Genomic DNA, 17366 nt, shown 5'->3' with positions numbered 1-17366 from the left:
AAATGTGTAGATTTGAAAAATACCAAGCTTAGATTTCTGCCCCCCATGTCATTTTGTTTTTTATTTTCTGAAAAATGACAAATAAGTAGATGGATTACAATCATACTTTATTTATGATTAGTTGATCTTGAAATTTTTAAAAACTCTTAGGTCTTGCTGTTTCTTTCCTTTTTTGTGTTTTTTATCAATAGGCTATACTTGGCAGAGGTAGTTTGGAAGCTGCTCCCCCCTACTCCCCTTTTCAAAACAAATAGAACTTTGTACTGTTTTTTTGTTTTTTAATGTTACTAAACTTATAAGTAAACAGTACTCCAACTTCGGGAAGGGTTGACTAAAGCTATGTGTAATCTACACTACCTACTGTGGCACTACGTTGCTGAAAAATCTTTGCTTCTGCATGCATATCACTCAAAGTGCACTGTTCTCTGAATGCAACTCTAATGATAATACTTTAACTGGCAAAATGAGTGTCACAAGTAAACCTTAGAATGGGACACTTTTTTATCTGTGGTGTTGCTTGCTTTATTCATTTCAAGGCTACCAGGGCAATGTGAAACAGATGATCAGGTAGCCTTTCAGTTTTAAAGGAATACATATTAAAGCAATGTTTTAGTGTGTACTCTTGCTACAATACTGAAGTTAAAGGTTTGTGATTTTTACTGGTTAATCTTACTGTAACAATACATTTTTCCAGGTGGTGAAGTCTACAGCTTTGGAAAACTTCCGTGGAGGACTAGGGTAGAAGAGAGATGTGCTAACAGTCCTATCTTAGAAAATGCTTTGACTGGACAGCATGTTGTTACTATAGCAGCTGGGAGCTTCCATAATGGAGCAGTGACTGAGAGTGGTGCGGTTTACATGTGGGGGAACAATTTGGCTGGGCAGTGTGCAGTGGCTAACCAGCCTTGTATTCCAGAACCACATCCTATCAATATTTCTGACTCTGAAACCAGTCCTCTGTTATCCATCAGGATTTTGCAGTTGGCATGTGGAGAGGAGCATACTCTGGCACTGTCAATAAGCAGAGAGATATGGGCGTGGGGGAGTGGCTGTCAGCTTGGCCTCATAACTACTACTTTCCCAGTGACCAAGCCACAAAAGGTGGAACATCTGGCAGGACGTGTTGTACTTCAGGTTGCCTGTGGAGCCCACCACAGCCTGGCACTTGTGCAATGTCTCCCTGTGCAAGATATGAAACCAATCCCAGAGAGGTGCAACCATTGCAGCCAACTCCTCATTACCATGACAGACAAAGAAGACCATGTAATCATCTCAGATAGTCACTGCTGTCCATTGGGTGTGGCTTTGGCTGACTCCCAACCAGAAAACCATGTCTCCTGTTCCTCATTGGAAACCCTTGAAGGGAAAAGTACAACTGGTAGTGAGGGCTGTCAGAAAACTCTTGACGACCAGTCACTTATTGCTTCGGAATCGGATGTGGCAAGTGTGTTTTCTCACAATGATGGGCAGGAGGACAGTGTTATTTCCAGTCCTGGAAATATCCTGTTTCCTGACAGAAAAGGAGTGAAAGAGGCCTTGAGGAATATGTCAGACCACTCATTTAATGAGAGCCTGGAGAAAAGCATCAGCACAGAACCTGAACAGGTACCAACCATTGTTGGGCTACCCCTTTTTTTCTTGTGTACTCTGTGTTTGATACCCTGTAATGTGTTCATGATGGCTGAAGGACTCTCTCTTAGTGTGTGATATAAATTTGAAAATGTAGCAACAATTCTATAATTGTCACAGGATTTTTTTCTGTCTTGGGCATCAAGTTTTATATATGAAAAGGATTGTGGGCTGAGTAGAATTGTCACTCTGATTATCCATTTCTGACACTTTTTTTAAATGGGCAACCTTTGCAGACAGTACTCTAGTCTTATGCTCTGGATTATGCAGAGGCAAAGACCCAGTAAACTTATTTCCAACTCATTTTAAATAAAATGTCATATGGATTTATATGCTGAGACTTCGTACATGCTATCTGCTGCTTTTAAGATCATTTCTGTACAGTTAGAATGATTTTTCTTCAACTCAAGGTTTTAGCTGGTTAATTAGAACTTTTTATGATCGCATTTTATTTTGGGTGCCCTTTCAGTCAGCCATGAGTGGCATTAAATTGAAAGTGTGGAATCCATACTTTTTTTTTCTTATTTACTTGCCCCTTATGCTTAGGAGATCCTGGCAATGATACAAAAGGTGGTACAGTTCTTTTCTATCTTGATGGCTGTGTAATAGAGTCTAGGAAACTTTAAACACTTTTTTTTTATTTTTTAAGGAAAACACTTTCTTCCAGACTAGCTTTGTAATGTTGCTATTTGGTAGGTTGAGGGGACAGAAAAACGTAAGTTAACAAAACAATGGATTCCAACTTCGTTAAACATTGAATTATGAAATCTGTAGCTTCTGTATATGTGATATTATAGTGTAGACCAAGTAGAAAGCCATTCCAAAGTGTTAGCTACTCAGCAGTATACAAATCTCTCCATACCTACCCAAGTGTGTCCCACTCCCTAGTGTATGTTAGGGAAGTTGCTTTCTGCTAGGAAGAGCTCTGGCATCAATAGGGGGCTGCCCTACCTGTTTCAAAACTACATGATCAATCATGTCATGATTATGCAGGCTGGTCCAGTCCACTACATTTATGTGCAGTAAGGCGCCTTGGGGCCATCTACTTACTGCCTCAGTGGCACATGTGCAGTGGAAACACTTAACTAGTTTGAATAGTTGAAATAGCTACTTGTTTAAGTGGGCAGCAGGGAACCTGTACTGATGTCCCAATCATAGTAAAGAGCTGTTGGGAGGAGGGTGGAAGATGGGCAGGGCTGGGGGCATGTGCAATAAACAGAACAGAGACCATTCAGAACTACTGGTTGATTTCCAGAGGATTGAGGTCATCGTGTAGTGTTTGAAAGCAAACTAGTGAGTACCTTTTTGAACAGGTGTTTCAGCACTGTAGAATTTTTCAGAGTATTGAGCTTTATATGAGATTATCCTTTGTATATGTTATCCATTATGATTTCTGTTTTTTGTTGTTTTTTTCCTCTTTAACTTTAGCCTTCCCAGGAAGAAGAATTTGGTTCTAGTCTCCCCAGCCCTCCAGGTGCTGGTACATCTGCACTGAACAGCTTGGTAGCCTCCTGTGCATCAGCAGTTGGTGTGAGAGTAGCTGCTACATATGAAGCTGGGGCTTTGTCTCTCAAGAAAGTAATAAACTTCTATGGTACAACTCCAGGTGAATTAGGATCTCAGTCTGGCAGTGCTTCTCCAGGCCTGGAGGGGCTGAAGGACAGTCGGGAAGAGCAGGTCAAATTGGAATCAATGCAAGGAAAGAAAAGTTCTAGCCTAGTGGATATTCGAGAGGAAGAATCTGAAGGAGTCAGTCGAAGACTGTCCCTGCCTGGATTATTATCCCAAGGTAAGAATGACTTGGAGAAAAGCAGAGATGCTAGGGAGAGTTAATGTAGTAGGCTACATAAGGTGGTAAGGCCCTATATGAAGTAAATGCATTAATGAACATAAATTCAGGTGCCCTCTGGAAAGTAAATAGAAAGACTAATCAGTCCTTCATATCTTGTTGAAGGTGAGGGATGTGGGCTCTATCGGCAAGTGTGTGCTTCTTAAAGGAAGTCAAAAGGTAAATGTAATTAGGAACGTTTTGGTTTTTCTTTGTCCTTTTTTTTTTTAAAAAAAAAACCACACTCTTCCCAAAGCCACCGTGATACTGCATTAATGGTGGTATTCTTGGCTGGCTATTATGAAATCAGATCATTATATATAGGCTGCACAAAAGATGTTGGTTGGTCTGACCTTTGGTTGCTACTGCCTTGGGTTCATTTTGAGCCATGGAAAAACTTCCATATACCATTTACTTTACTTCCGAGTTGGCAGATCTCTTTCTTGTTTTTAATGTTGTTGATTGCTCCTGACTATGTACTGTTTACATACCCGTGGTACCCATAGGACGCACAGATAGTACAATTATGGGAGACGATCATCTTCAACTGCCAGGGGTTGCCAGAGGAAGGCATAGTAAAGTTGATTTTGATGACATAATGTCCGAGCTGATTGGAAATTTCTTTGAATGGGTATAATGGGTACAGGGTACTTTAACTTTTATTAGCAATAAGATCATTATTCACGTTAATGTAAATTCATAGCTTGCATTTGCTGCTATCAAAGAGGAAACAATGCATAGAACAAGTTTCAATCTGTCAGCTCGCATACTGCTGCTTTGTACCAGTATCGAAACTTTTGTTAATTAAGACAGCTTTATCAATCAATTCTAATGTTTGTATTGCATGACACTAGCTGTTCTAATATAAATGATGTATTTGATCTAGAATTAGAATTTAACTGACCTTTTTTTTTTTTTTTTTACTCAAGTTTCTGTGTGGGAGGGGAGGATGGTAATGGAAGGCTTTGGTTTTTTTTAAAGAAAGATTTTGATTTGATTCTGGTTTTCCCCTGGGTTACTTCTAGTTTCTCCAAGGCTCCTAAGGAAGGTGGGACGAGCAAAAATGAGAACAGTGGCTCTTACCCCAACCTATAGTGGTGAGGCTGATGCACTTCTTCCGTCTTTAAGAACTGAGGTGTGGAGCTGGGGGAAAGGAAAGGAAGGACAGTTAGGACATGGTGATATTTTGCCAAGGTAAGATCTTGGTGACAAAAGTTTCTGTACCCCATATATCTACAGCAAATCTCCCACTGACTTTGAAATCTGAATTTTGCCTAAGCTCTGTTATCAAGTTTCAGTTTTATATAAACACCTTCAATAACTTTTTTTTACTGATAATTATTCTTGTTTGCTGCTGAAGAGCTGCAAATTGATATTTTGGTGTAACTTTAAAACAAAGCAAATGTAACATGCTGGGTTTTTTGGGGTTTTTTGGCTTCTTGTTGAGAGTACCCTGATTTTCTGTTTTTGTTTTTGTTTTTTTGTTTTTTTTTGGGTTAACAGGCTTCAGCCACTATGTGTAAAAAGTCTAGATGGTAAAGAAGTGATCCAGCTGTCTGCTGGTGGCCATCATTCTTTGGCACTTACTGCCAAATCCCAGGTACAAGGGTAATGGTTGCTTAACGCACATTTGAAATTTAGCTGACTTGTTTGCTGTTTTCTGGGTTGGAAGGAGAGTGTCTAATAGCATGCATGATACTTGCTTCAAAAAGAAAAACATGCTCAACTCTTTGTTCATTTTTCTGTGAATATTTGCCCTCACTTTTTTCCTGTATGTAAGAGAACGTAAATACAGGGAAAGAGTACAATTATGGAAGTATTTCTTAACCTGCTTCTCAAAACCCGTCTTCAGTTGCTCCCCAAATAGACCTCTAACTATCTTTCCCTACAGTAATACCATATGTATAGGTATGCATGCAACCACAACATATACATGTTGTTTAGTAATATGGATTTAGTATGCAGAATTCTGTGTGCACTAGCTATTAATTCTTTTTTTTTCTCTTCCCCTGGTTTTGCACAGGTGTATTCATGGGGTAGCAACATTTCCTGCCAGCTTGGTCATTTGAATTCTCCAACCACAGTCCCTCGTCTTGCAAAGGTACTCCTTTCCTATTTTTGGTGTCCATTTGTTTACTCCCAGAGGATCCTCTGTAGTAATGACCCATACCTTTTTTTTCAAGATTGAGCTCTGTCCTTCAATTTTGGTAAAATAACCAAAAAAAAATGTGGTAGTAGGCATCTCCAACATAGCAAACTCTCCTCACGATTTTTAAGCTGACAGTTTACTTTAAATAAGTAATCAGTTACTGGAGGAAGTGTTAAATTATTAAAAATGAAGACTATATAAAAACAATTAATAAACAACATAATTAACTTCCCCTCTGTGTATTGTGTCTATCTGGAGAAGGATTCCCTTCTGCTTGTCACTGAGCTTCTTGATGCACAGGGGGATCTGTTTTGGGGTTGTTGGGTGGTTTGTTTTTTGCGTTTTTGTTTTTTACAAACAGTTGTTTCCAACTTGCTTGGAAACTCCTTAAGGTTTATTTTGTTTTTTGTAAAATACTGGATTTAGAAACAAATTGGAGTCGGGTATCTCAGGCTTTCCCTGCTCAAGTTCAGCTGCCATCCTTCTGCTTCTCCCTCCCCCAGCTTTACGGTTCATGGTCCTTGTATTTCCCAAAAAATAACCCTAATCAAAGCTTTTTTGCTTTTGTAAACGCTAGTTATCATGTTTGTCACTCCATGTATGCATTTCTTGAAACCTTAATCAAGACATTTAGGAAATGACTCTGTTTTGATTGGGTATAAATAACCTGTTCATCACAATATATTTTCCTTGGTAAGTTTCAGTTCCGTCAGTTTACTCCTGATGTTGAGCTTCCCTGGTGAACAGTTCTCATGCTAATTAAGACTTTCCTAAACAGCTATTATTTCCTAAACTTGTGGAATTCCAAGATAAATGGGTGGGTGCCAATAGTACAACTGTCTTCATGCATGTCTGGACTCTTTTTTTTTTTTAAAAAAAAAAAAAAATAGTTTGGAACAAAGCAGAAGATCAGCCCTTGAAGAGAGAGATTGAGACAGAAATAGTTTTACTTGCTGAGGAGCCAGACATCTGTTGACAGAATATCAGTCCACATAGTATGCTTACTGGTGGTCAGACCTCTCTTCTGGTATGAGCAGACTATGGGGGAGGGTCAAGAAAAATAATTTTTCACCTTTGGTTTATGACATTCTTCTTTCAAACTCCAGGTGTGCGATGCTGGAGTTTGGAGTATAGCAGCAGGAGCAGATTATTCCCTTTTCTTGGTGGATGGGGAGGACTTCCAGCCTGGATTATATTATAGTGGTCGTGAGGAGATCATGGACAATAATTTGTCTGAAAACAGCTGCACTAAGAGTCCTACTCTGTTGCTAGGTTGCAGTAAGGTGAGCACTAGTTCTTTGTTTGATTGCTGGTACTTCCTAGAGATTTTTTGTGTCCCTAAGGAGACCTTCTCCTTACTGAAAATGGAATTAAAAGTAGACTTCTAAAATACTGTCTTGTAATGTGGTGTTTTTTGAATCTGACCTAGCACTGAGGTAGCTCCAAGGTGGGTTGTCGGTGACTAATCTTGCTTCTGATAGGTGTGAGATGGTAGTGCAGGAGTCATTTTTCAGTCTTCATAACAAGTTGGTGTAGATGTTTCATTAAAGATGAGACTATTGCACTACTTTAGTAATAAACTTTGTCTTGCAGGCTGATTTGCTCCTTTAATTTATTCTTTCAGAGCACTTTTTTTAAGTGCTTCCTAAATATTGAATCTTAATCTTTCCTAGCCTGATAGGTACCACACAAGCCAGCCAACCTATACATAAGAAAAAAGAAAGAAATGTTCTGATGCTGGTTAAATTCATGATTTATTCTTCTGTTTGAATTAAGGTTGCAACCTCATCTGAGAGGGTTTTTTTAGCCACTCTTGTTACTAGGATACCAAAGGGTGGTTGACAATCAGTGTTTTGTACATATATTTCTCACTTCTTCCTCCCCATCATCCTTCTGCCAGCCAGTGTTAAAAATGGGTCGACTGCTAGGACGGATGAGTGGGGAGGAAGAAGAACACAGCTGACAGTGTTAAATAACAGGCCATTTCTCTGTTAGGTGTATTCCTGGCCATCAAGTCACTTGGTATTTAATAAAGAATCTGCTCTGTCAGAGTAGCTTAGTTTATACTGTGCTAATCACCAGAGCATGCTAATACTTTCTTTGTGCTGTGAATTTTAAAGCTGCTTTTTCTTTTCCCCTCAGCTAGGGTACATAAGCAATGTGACCGCAGGGGAGAGCAACTGTTTGGTGTTGGTGGACAAAAACATTATGGGATACATCGCCAGCCTTCATGAATTGGCCTCTACAGAGAGAAGGTTCTATTTCAAACTGAGTGAAATCAAATCTCAAGTCCTCAGACCCCTTCTAGGTTTGGGTAAATAAATTCCTTATAACAGTTGCCATGTCCTTACTACCCCAGATTGCAGCAATGAAGGTTTTACAAGTCTTTAAAGATGCAATGCCTCACTAATTTTTGATAAGTTGGTGAATACAACTGCCTTTCAATGTCTTTTGCTGCTTCCAGTGTAAATATTACTATTTGAGCTGAAGTAATTACATGAATGGTAAACCTTAGTTAGTCTGATATTTGTTTACTGGGCAATTTATATTCATTGAAATAGCTGATTAACTCATTTGGGTAATCAAATGGACTAGTAATTATTAATAACTGATCTTTTGTAAGTGTGATCTCTTGTCTGGTCTGTTACAGATAACTTGGGCAATGCAACAACTATCCAGTTGTTGCAGAATATGGCAAGCAGGTTCAGTAAGCTGTGTTACCTAATCGGTCAACATGGAGCTTCTCTCAGTAGCTTCCTTCATGGGATAAAGGAAGCAAGGAACCTGGCTATCCTAAAGCATTCAAGTCTCTTCTTGGATAGTTACACAGAGCAAGTATCCGATTCTTTCTCATGGTTATTCTGCCAAGCAGTAGTGCTGTTCATTGAAAGAGAATAGCTCATGGGGAGACTGTCATAAGGAAATCTCAGTTGCCAAGTATCATGCTGATGTTAGGCAAATTACTATCTTGCACTACAGCTCAAAACATCATATTTTATTAAAGTGTTCTACCCCTCTAAATGATGGTTCAAGCTGTTAGTTTATAGAGTGAATTGGGAACTTCTGATGTGTTGCATTATTTCTAGTGGTTGACTTCATACTAATCCCTGATTGCCTGCTGCACATAGCTGTAGAAAGAAAAAACACTTTAAAAAAATCCGTTAAAGAACAATTTATCTTTGACCACAGTATAATACAGATCATTATACTGCAGTGGCTTGTACAGTCTGATCTGAAAAGCTGCTTTTTGGAGTTAATTTGGTTTCAAGCATTTTGTACAACTGTATTTATAAGTTACCAGGTACGAGCATAATTTTATTATAACAGTGGTGCTCAACTTTCTGGCCCAGAGGCTGCATGTGTTGCAGAATTGGTCTGCGGGCCAGATCCAATGTAGGGTCAGTATACCAGCACTGCACAATTTTTTCAGAGCTGTGGCAATTGTATTGCCACCATTGCTCTCCTGCCACCAAATTTCCCAATCCCTAGTCAGCCTCACAAGCTGGATGATGCCTTTTTTGTGGGTTGGAGGTTGAGCACTATTGTATTAAATAAATACTTGTACCCATTTATATCTGACAGCTAGAGCCCTTCTTTTTTTTTTTTTTTTTTTTTTTTTTTTATCTCTCCCCAGAACTGAATGTACTTATCCTAACTTTCTTTTTATCAGTTACTATAGTATCCACATATGACTAAAGGTGGTTACAGGCCACATAGAAGTGGTTTCTACTGGGAGAATCTCTGCTCTTCTGGTAGAAATTGTGAGTGTACAGGTAGGGTTTCAGTTTCTTCCAGAGAGCCAGGAGAGTTTATCTTGTTAGAAGGAACATCCTGGTCTTAATGAAACTTCCAGTCTACGTACCAATTGTGCAGGGGTCTGCCCCTGGAGAGAGGCCTACTAAAGAATATGAATTTTTGTACTGGTCAGAGGAGCTATACATTGTTGACACTTGGCTGATTTTTGTACTAAGTACATTTGTTTAATAACAGAAATACTTGAAACTCCCAGATAACCATGCCTTAATCAATTTTAGTTTGTTAGTAAAAGACAGATTAACTGTATGGAGTACCAATTCATACTGGTTATTCTCACGTGAGATCTGTAGTGAATGTTTACCAGTGCCCATATTAGTACAATCTAGTGGAAGTTGCTTTGCATTACCTTAAGGTAGTTTTGATCCCAGGATCCTAAACCCAGCAATCAAATAGTTTGACTTTTTATACTGGGAAGAAATTGGCATCCATTTGAATATCAGTAGTCCTCTCTTGAGTTATCACACTTATACTTTAGTGTGCTGCAATTTCAACATATGCGTAACATAAGGGAAAACGTCATGGGATTATAGATTGCAGGTAAGTGTCCGGAAAATGCATCATCTACTAACACCATAGAATTATGGTGGTATTAGCCTGATTATCTGCTATTCTTAACTTGTGCACTGTAAAATAACATGAAGTTAGTACAGTTCCAGTCTGAACTTTTTAATTGCTTAGTGATTCTTATATTGCTTAAGGGAATGTGAACTCAAATCTGAAATAGTTCATAGACTTGTTACAAGTGTATTTACTCCAAATTTCAGTATGGGATACCATACCATTGTTGCAGTCTGCCTTACCAATTGACCTTGGCCTCTCTTTGGAATTGCCATGTAAAATTTGGTTTGGGTTTGTTTTGTTTACAGACGCTCTTCTCTCCCCCTCCACTTCCCATTTTGTCTGTAAGGCTGTCAGTTTGTCATCATTTTCATAAACTCTCTATTCATATGAGCAATTAATGCATTTTAAACAAACAAAAATTGGAAAACTAGCCTAGTATTTTATTTTTCTTGAAGGTTGCAGAGACATAAATGACATCGTCATCCTGGTAATTTAAAGACTTGCTTGGCCTCTAATGAACTGAACTGACAGTCCCCCTACAGTCCCTTTTACTTAGCAATAAATGTTTATTTACCCAATCCCCCACTCCCCAACATATAGGTACATAACAATAATTGTTCAGAGTTGCAGATGGATACAATCTTCTTTTTTTGCTATGTCTTACTGTTCCATGTTTCATTTTTCTTTGACTTGGCTCTGATTTTCTTGCTATTGGTTAGGGAAGGAAGGTGTTCTTGATTGGGTTAGTCTTGTTCTTATGTTATCCAGGCTGTGTTTTGTCCTGGTTCACCATATACCTATTGCTGCTTTAACAGCTTTCTTTATTCACCCCTTTTATTACTTTAAGGGTTTCTCCATCTCTGTACTTTCTCAACATAGTGTCTGAGTATTTTCTTGGATTTTTTTAGTATTGTAGTAAGGAACATGACTAATAACATCCCTTGTGTTCCATTTAGGTGGGCTTTTGGTTGTAGCCATGTTGGTTTAAAGACATGGTTTAAAGGCAGGTAAGATTCTTTGAATAGATGTGATACCTTTTATTAGACTGACTGAGTAGTTGGAAAAAAGTTCTTGGCAAGCTTTCGAGCGCAGTCACCTCTTCTTCAGGCATAGAGTTTCCACTGTTCTGAGACTCCAAGAAATGAAAAGGTAAAAGTGTGGCAGGATACAAAAAAGGATGGACTCGATATCGACATTGGTTTTATGACACGTTACAACCTGCCTGACATCATCTGATTCACCCAGGTACTTGCCTGACCTGACTCTCTCTTTCTTCTTCCCTCCCTCCCTCCCTCTCCCCCTCCACTGTTTTGCCCTTGTGTCCCTGATTTCCTACTATTTCCTTCTTCACTGAGAGCCTCTTTCTTACCTTGTATTATTACCACTGTAGTGTTTCCCTTTGACCTTTTCCCCCCTGCTTCCTTCCCCCTCCCTCCCCTGCTGTACCTCCTTGTTTTTTTTCCTTTTTACCTGTTTAATATTTTCACTACATCCTTTCACACTCTCTGAGCTTCTCTCATTCCTGTTTTCCTGATCTCCAACTATTTTCCTTTTTCACTAACAGCCTTTTTTCTACCTTGTATTCTATTGCTCTGTCTCCCTTCTTAGCCTTTCCCCCCACTTTCTTCCCCCTCCCCTCTCTGCTCTACCTCTTTTGTCTTTCTAAATTTCTACCTATTCGCATTCTCACTGACATCCTGACACACCTCTTAAGTTCTGTCATTTGGTGGAGTCTCAGAGCAGCAAATGCTTCCTATGCCTGAAAAAGGGCTGCACCTGAAAGCTTGAACTTTTTTTCAACTACTTGGTATAATAAAAGAGAGATCACACTTACTCAAAGAGCCTTGCCTGTCCCTGTGTGCCATTACACTTCTTCTGGAGAGAGTACATATTTATACATCTCCCTATCCCCCTTTCCCTTCCACTCAGACCACCAGTATGTGCATCCACTAGTGTATATGGACTTTTTAAAGTGCTCAAAGCATCATCAGATCAAGACTCTCTCTCCCTTTCTTATCTAGTCCAAACCCTGGAGTAAAAACTGAGTTCCCATTGGTCTCTCTCTGAGTATTAGTAAATTGGGTAGTTTGAAAGCTTTTGTACAACTACAGAGCAAAGGTGCATCTTTGGCAAAATGTCTGATTACAAGCAACGCTTCTGTGGCCTGTCTTGCCTCTCCTGCAGCAGGTGGGGAAGAGTACTGGGTATGTTGCACTGAGCACTTTACCAAGGTAGGGTAACGGTGAAGTATTCCTTGGTGTGTATGCAGCTATACTGCCAAAGTGTTTCATTTTGCCCAGGATGGAAAAGCTCAGACCCACACTGCAGAAAATATTCTTTGCTCAGCACTACTTTCACATGTTCCTCCTAAATCATAATAGTTTTTCTGCAAGTTCATTGCCTTCAAATACAATGGGAAAGAGAATTTCTCTGCTTCAGGTTTTGGAAGATTGGTTTCCTTGGCAAGTAGTAGGTGGAGGAAGGCTTATTCATAAAACTTCAGTCAAGTTAGCAATTGAAATGACAAGGAAGAAGGATTCCTATGTCTCTTCCATAAGTAATGCATGAGAAATGAAAACAAACCATTTTTAGTACCAGATGACCATTTAATGCATGCATAAACATTAGAAAGTTCAGATAACAAATTTCCAAATTGGTGCAGATGAGTTGCTTTTAAATAGCCATGGTATAGATGATGTCAACTTTATTATGGGATCTTGATGTCCGTTTTGTATTAATATTAAGAATTTAAAAGTGCAAGTAATAATGTATGTTACTCTGTTGGGAAACATTACGCTTCAACAACCGTAATGCTTATTAATAAGTACTAAAAATCTTATTTCTGTTTGGGAAACTTCTGAGAGATGTGCTGATTCTTCTTGTGAGTTTAGGAGGTGACTTTCTATTTGAAGTGAGCTTTTTTTTCTTTTCCCACCTCACCCCTTCTGCTTTAGGTATTGCACATCTGTAACAAACTTTGTGGTGATGGGAGGATTTGCCCTACTTGCAAAACCAGCCATGTAAGTAAATCTTTTTCCTAATACTTATGGATTTTTGCTGACTTAATTCAACTTTAGAGTTGAGAGAGAGAATACGTAGGTGCATGAAATGTGGAAAGGATTTTTCTTAACTCCACTCGGTGTGGGTATAATTTTTTTTTTTTCAATTTCATACATGATCTCAATACTAAAACCTTTTAAGTAGTGATAAAATTGCTTTAATAATTAATACTACATTGACTGGGAAACGAGAAAGTTCCCAAGCTTTTTGGCCTCCCAGTAGGGATGTGGAAGGTTAAACAATGAAATGATTAGTGTTTGTAATGCTAATGAATTATCAGTTAATGTTTAGCACAAGGCACAGTGCAGTGGGTAAAGGAAGTGGTGCAGTGCCTCAAGAACAGGAGGGAAGAGCAAGGGGACAGAAGAGGGACCTAGTACCCATAGCCTATGAGGTTAAAGAGGAAAACAGCAGGCAACCTACTGACTCATCAGTTAAGCAATTTAGCTGCTCATTCACAGGTGCTTCCTTCTAATGGAAAGCCCCTTGCCTGCAGCTGCCACCCCTGGCTTTATGGGTGCTGCATTTGGTGTTTGCCACCATTGCCTTCCCACCCCCTTTCAAAGGCCCAGGGAAACGGGCTCCTGGCAGCAGCCATATCGAAGCTACTGTGTTACTGGTTAACTGTTTAACTGATATAATTGCAGGAGGTTAAATAGCTATTTTTTAAAAAGATACTTACATCCCTACCTTCCAGGTCCTATGCACCACTGTACAGCTTTATCAAGGTTTAAATTGAAAAGGAGTATTTGTGTAATCCTGGGACCACCAGCAGCCTATAAATTACAGATTAGGATTCACTGATGCATTATGTTTTCCTGCATCTGCATTCTCGTAAATATTGCAATTTGGGAATTTATCAGCCAGTGTTGTCTTGCCTTGCAATGTGGGAGTTACTTTCCTGCAGTTGTTTGGCTTCTTTGAAGCATGTTATAAATCATGTCACTGTGTTGCATTGTTGGAAGTACTGTGGAACCAAGGTAAAGAATTTGTGGGTGTAACTGAGGAAAGATGCTACTTGTTAAACATGAAGTCCCACTGTGGAAAAGGAACAGTTTTCCTCCTTGATTTAGGATGAAGAGCTGCAAGACTTAAAATTGGGAAACAGCTGTAGGTCCATAACAAACCCTGATAATTTTTAATATTGGAACTGCAGGTACCGAATTCTTCATATAGTGACAGCTTTTCATACTGTTGCTAGAGACTCTTTAAATTGCTAGCACTTTTTTTCAGGCTTTGAAATTTTCAAGGAGAAATGTTGGGTGTGTTTGTTTTTTCTGGAAGTTTCTCTCTAAGACTTGCAAGGAAAAGCAAAAATAACCTGATGTTTAGAATAAATCATTCTGTTAGAGTTTCTCTGTTGGATATTGTCTCAATTGATATTTAATAATGTAAGCCAGTCCATGAATATTTCCTGATACAGATGCATTAGATATAATCCAACCTTTCACAAAAGGAAATTCTCACTAGGATTCCCTATTGTTGGTAGGCTTTTGGGTATATCCTTTGAGAAAATAGGCAAGACCTGTGGTTATGATGGCTTTGTGCCATTTAATGTCTAGAAAGCTTTCTGTGTAAAGATCTCAAAGCACTTTAAAAATGTATACTATCCAGATGGTTAGTCTTGTGCTGAAGAAAAATAGCTTTCTCTCCCAAGAAGGCTTTTCCCCCTTTAATGCTTCTTAAATAAGAGGGCTCTTAAATCCCGTGGGCAGAACTAGGCCAGATATTCATTTGATATTTGTGAAGCAATATCTTATTAATTGTATTGAACCCAAGGGGTCTTGCTGTGCAGTTCTCCAGGCTGATTCTTTGTTCTCTGTAGCCTGCCTTCTAGGCTCCCCTTATTCCTATCGGGCTCCCAGCTCAAATAGCTCCTAGATGGAAAACTACTTTGACGTGTCATACAAACATGGTTGTATATGGGTTTTTGGGGAGCTGTTTTTTGGTGAGGAAACCCTACTTTTGCTTTCAGTTACATTTTTCTCAATTCCCTTTTCTCAGAGGTAAATTAGTTTTTTCCTTTTGGAAATCAGACTAAAGATTATACAGATTCCATATTTACTTTAGAAGTAGGATGCAACTTGCTTCAACGGTGGGGGGGAGAATTGTTTAACCTCCCTGGGCAAGGAGGTTTCAATGTTGTTGTAACTATGATGATCTCAAGGAAATGTGAGAAGCAAAGGGTTTTTCTTCAGGTCTGTTTGTGCCCAAAGGTGCCTCTCCCAGCTATACAGTAGGTCCAGTAAAAATACTGCCAATAAAACCTTGCTGCTTGGACAGCAAGGGGAGGCAAAATATTATCTACATAAGCACAAGTTGGGATTTTTTTTATTTTTGTGTGACAACAGTGTTGTAGGCACACTGTTTGATAGGGGGTACAAAACCATTTACTGTCTCATATATATCAGCTAACTAGTTGGGAATCTAATGATAAGAGCAACAAATTACTCTCCAAGTAAGAAGCTAGGTTAACTTCCGTCGGTACTTTCACTTCATTGAAGAACGGGTTAAGAGTCAGAAAAGAAATTGCTTGCACGTACTTAGTAAATTAACTAAGTCCAATATGTTTATAATGTTTTCTTAAGCCGTAATGGAAATAGATGCTTCATGCTGTTCTCTTTTTTGGTTTGTTTATTTGTTTTTAAATAGTTCCTGTTTTTGTTTTTTTTAAGATTACCCAGAAGAGGACTCTGTAGTAAGACCTATATTCATATATGCAAAGTGTTACTAAGGCTTTTATCCTATCATTCTTTCCCCCTCTAGTGATTTCTTGAGTAAAAATGAGGAGCTGCTACAGAAGCTCTCTGAGACTAACGAAGAATGTATCCAGTTGGTAGAAGTGCTAAATGCCTTGTTTTTCTTGCCAGTCAGAAGGCTTCATAATTATGCTAGAGTTTTGCTAAAGCTTGCTACCTGTTTTGAAGTGGTAAGATGTCTTTATCTCTTCCCAGTATTACAGAGCTTCTGAAACCTAATAGAAGTAGCTTGTTTGTTGCATGTTACTCTTTGATTTATATGAAGAGCCTCAGGTAGTAAAATCATATAAATTTTATGAACACATTTACCACTCTGCTTTTAGTATTCCTTGAACTTCTTTCATTGAGAACTCCATTGCATCAACTCTGTATAAGTGACAGAAAGCAGACTTAGCTACCTTTTCGTGTTACTTTTAGTGACCAGATGGAGATGTTGTGATGGTGTAATGCAAGTAGTGGTATTGGACTCTGGTATCTCTCAATGTGTAGTGTTTTGTTTATTTTCCCCCATTAGACATCGTCAGAATACCAGAAGCTTCAGGATTCTAGTTCTTGCTATGAGACTCTTGCTATCCACCTTGGGCGGAAAAGGAAAGAAGCAGAATACACACTGAGCTTTTGGAGGACCTTCCCTGGGAAAATGACGGTATGCTCACAGCGGTCAGTTGATTTGCTACTAGTGTCATACTGCAGATTCCCATTAACCTGATTTCTGAAGTCACTGTTTTCTTTCTCCATTTTACTGGCTTGTTCTCATTGTCTACAGTATTTCTAATTTTAGAAAGACTTGGCTATTGCTGTAATCAACTTATGGTGAACTAACATCCTCAGTATCAAGAATGACTTGATCACTTTCTGATCTTAACTGTAGGATTCCCTGAGGAAACCAGAACGTCGGTTAATCTGTGAAAGCAGTAATCGGGGGCTGGTTTTACAGCATGCTGGAAGGTTCTCCGTGAACTGGTTCATCCTCTTTAATGATGCTTTGGTCCATGCACAGGTGAGAACCTGCTACAACACAATTGTTTCCACCCAAGCTTAATGACCTGCAACTTTTTGGATGCAATTAATTTCTATCTTTTATTTAGTTTTTTATGCTGTTCTTTACAATGGTATTGAATGCCAAAAAGGGAGAAATTTCCTGTTTTCCAAAGATTCAGTGGATTATTTCAACTGTCAAAAGTACTTGTACACCATGGTCTTTATTTGTGGCCTGGTTTGTTGTAGGTATTTGAAGCAGTAGTTTAAATATTACTGGTTCACTGAAATCCATCTCAATCTTGCCCTCAGATGGGGGGAGGGTATATTACAAAGAATTTGGGGTGGGGCAAACTGGCATATGCTCAGTGAGGTTTCTTTTCTTTTTTTATTTTTGCCTTTTTTCCTGCTTACAGTTCTCAACGCACCATATTTTTCCCCTGTCCACAGTGTGGGTGGAGGCTGTCTCCGAAGAAGCTGGTAATGTGTGAGTATTTCTCTGTAATCCAAACTTATTTCTAATTATGTTTTTTTCTGAAGTATTTGGATGTTCTTCCTTTTAAAAAAAAAAAAAAAAAAAAAAAAA

General features: G+C 38.9%; 1 protein-coding gene across 1 annotated transcript in view; it reads left to right on the top strand.

Moving 5' to 3' along the window:
- ALS2 (ALS2, alsin Rho guanine nucleotide exchange factor) overlaps positions 1–17366 on the top strand; it is a 50361-nt gene that overhangs the window by 13376 nt on the left and 19619 nt on the right. The window contains exons 4-16 of the mRNA XM_019554321.1: positions 695–1605; positions 3058–3418; positions 4483–4651; positions 4961–5057; positions 5481–5558; positions 6713–6889; positions 7749–7920; positions 8257–8437; positions 12938–13003; positions 15810–15972; positions 16317–16448; positions 16674–16802; positions 17197–17267. Of these exons, the coding sequence (XP_019409866.1) occupies positions 695–1605; positions 3058–3418; positions 4483–4651; positions 4961–5057; positions 5481–5558; positions 6713–6889; positions 7749–7920; positions 8257–8437; positions 12938–13003; positions 15810–15972; positions 16317–16448; positions 16674–16802; positions 17197–17267 (2707 nt within the window). The remainder of the gene's footprint in view (positions 1–694; positions 1606–3057; positions 3419–4482; positions 4652–4960; positions 5058–5480; positions 5559–6712; positions 6890–7748; positions 7921–8256; positions 8438–12937; positions 13004–15809; positions 15973–16316; positions 16449–16673; positions 16803–17196; positions 17268–17366) is intronic.

This window comes from Crocodylus porosus, unplaced genomic scaffold (genome assembly GCF_001723895.1).
Source record: "Crocodylus porosus isolate Cpor-Errol unplaced genomic scaffold, CroPor_comp1, whole genome shotgun sequence".
Classification (NCBI taxonomy): Eukaryota; Metazoa; Chordata; order Crocodylia; family Crocodylidae; genus Crocodylus; species Crocodylus porosus.
The sequence above is the reverse complement of the archived record's forward strand: the minus strand, read 5'-3'. Positions and strand labels throughout refer to the sequence as shown.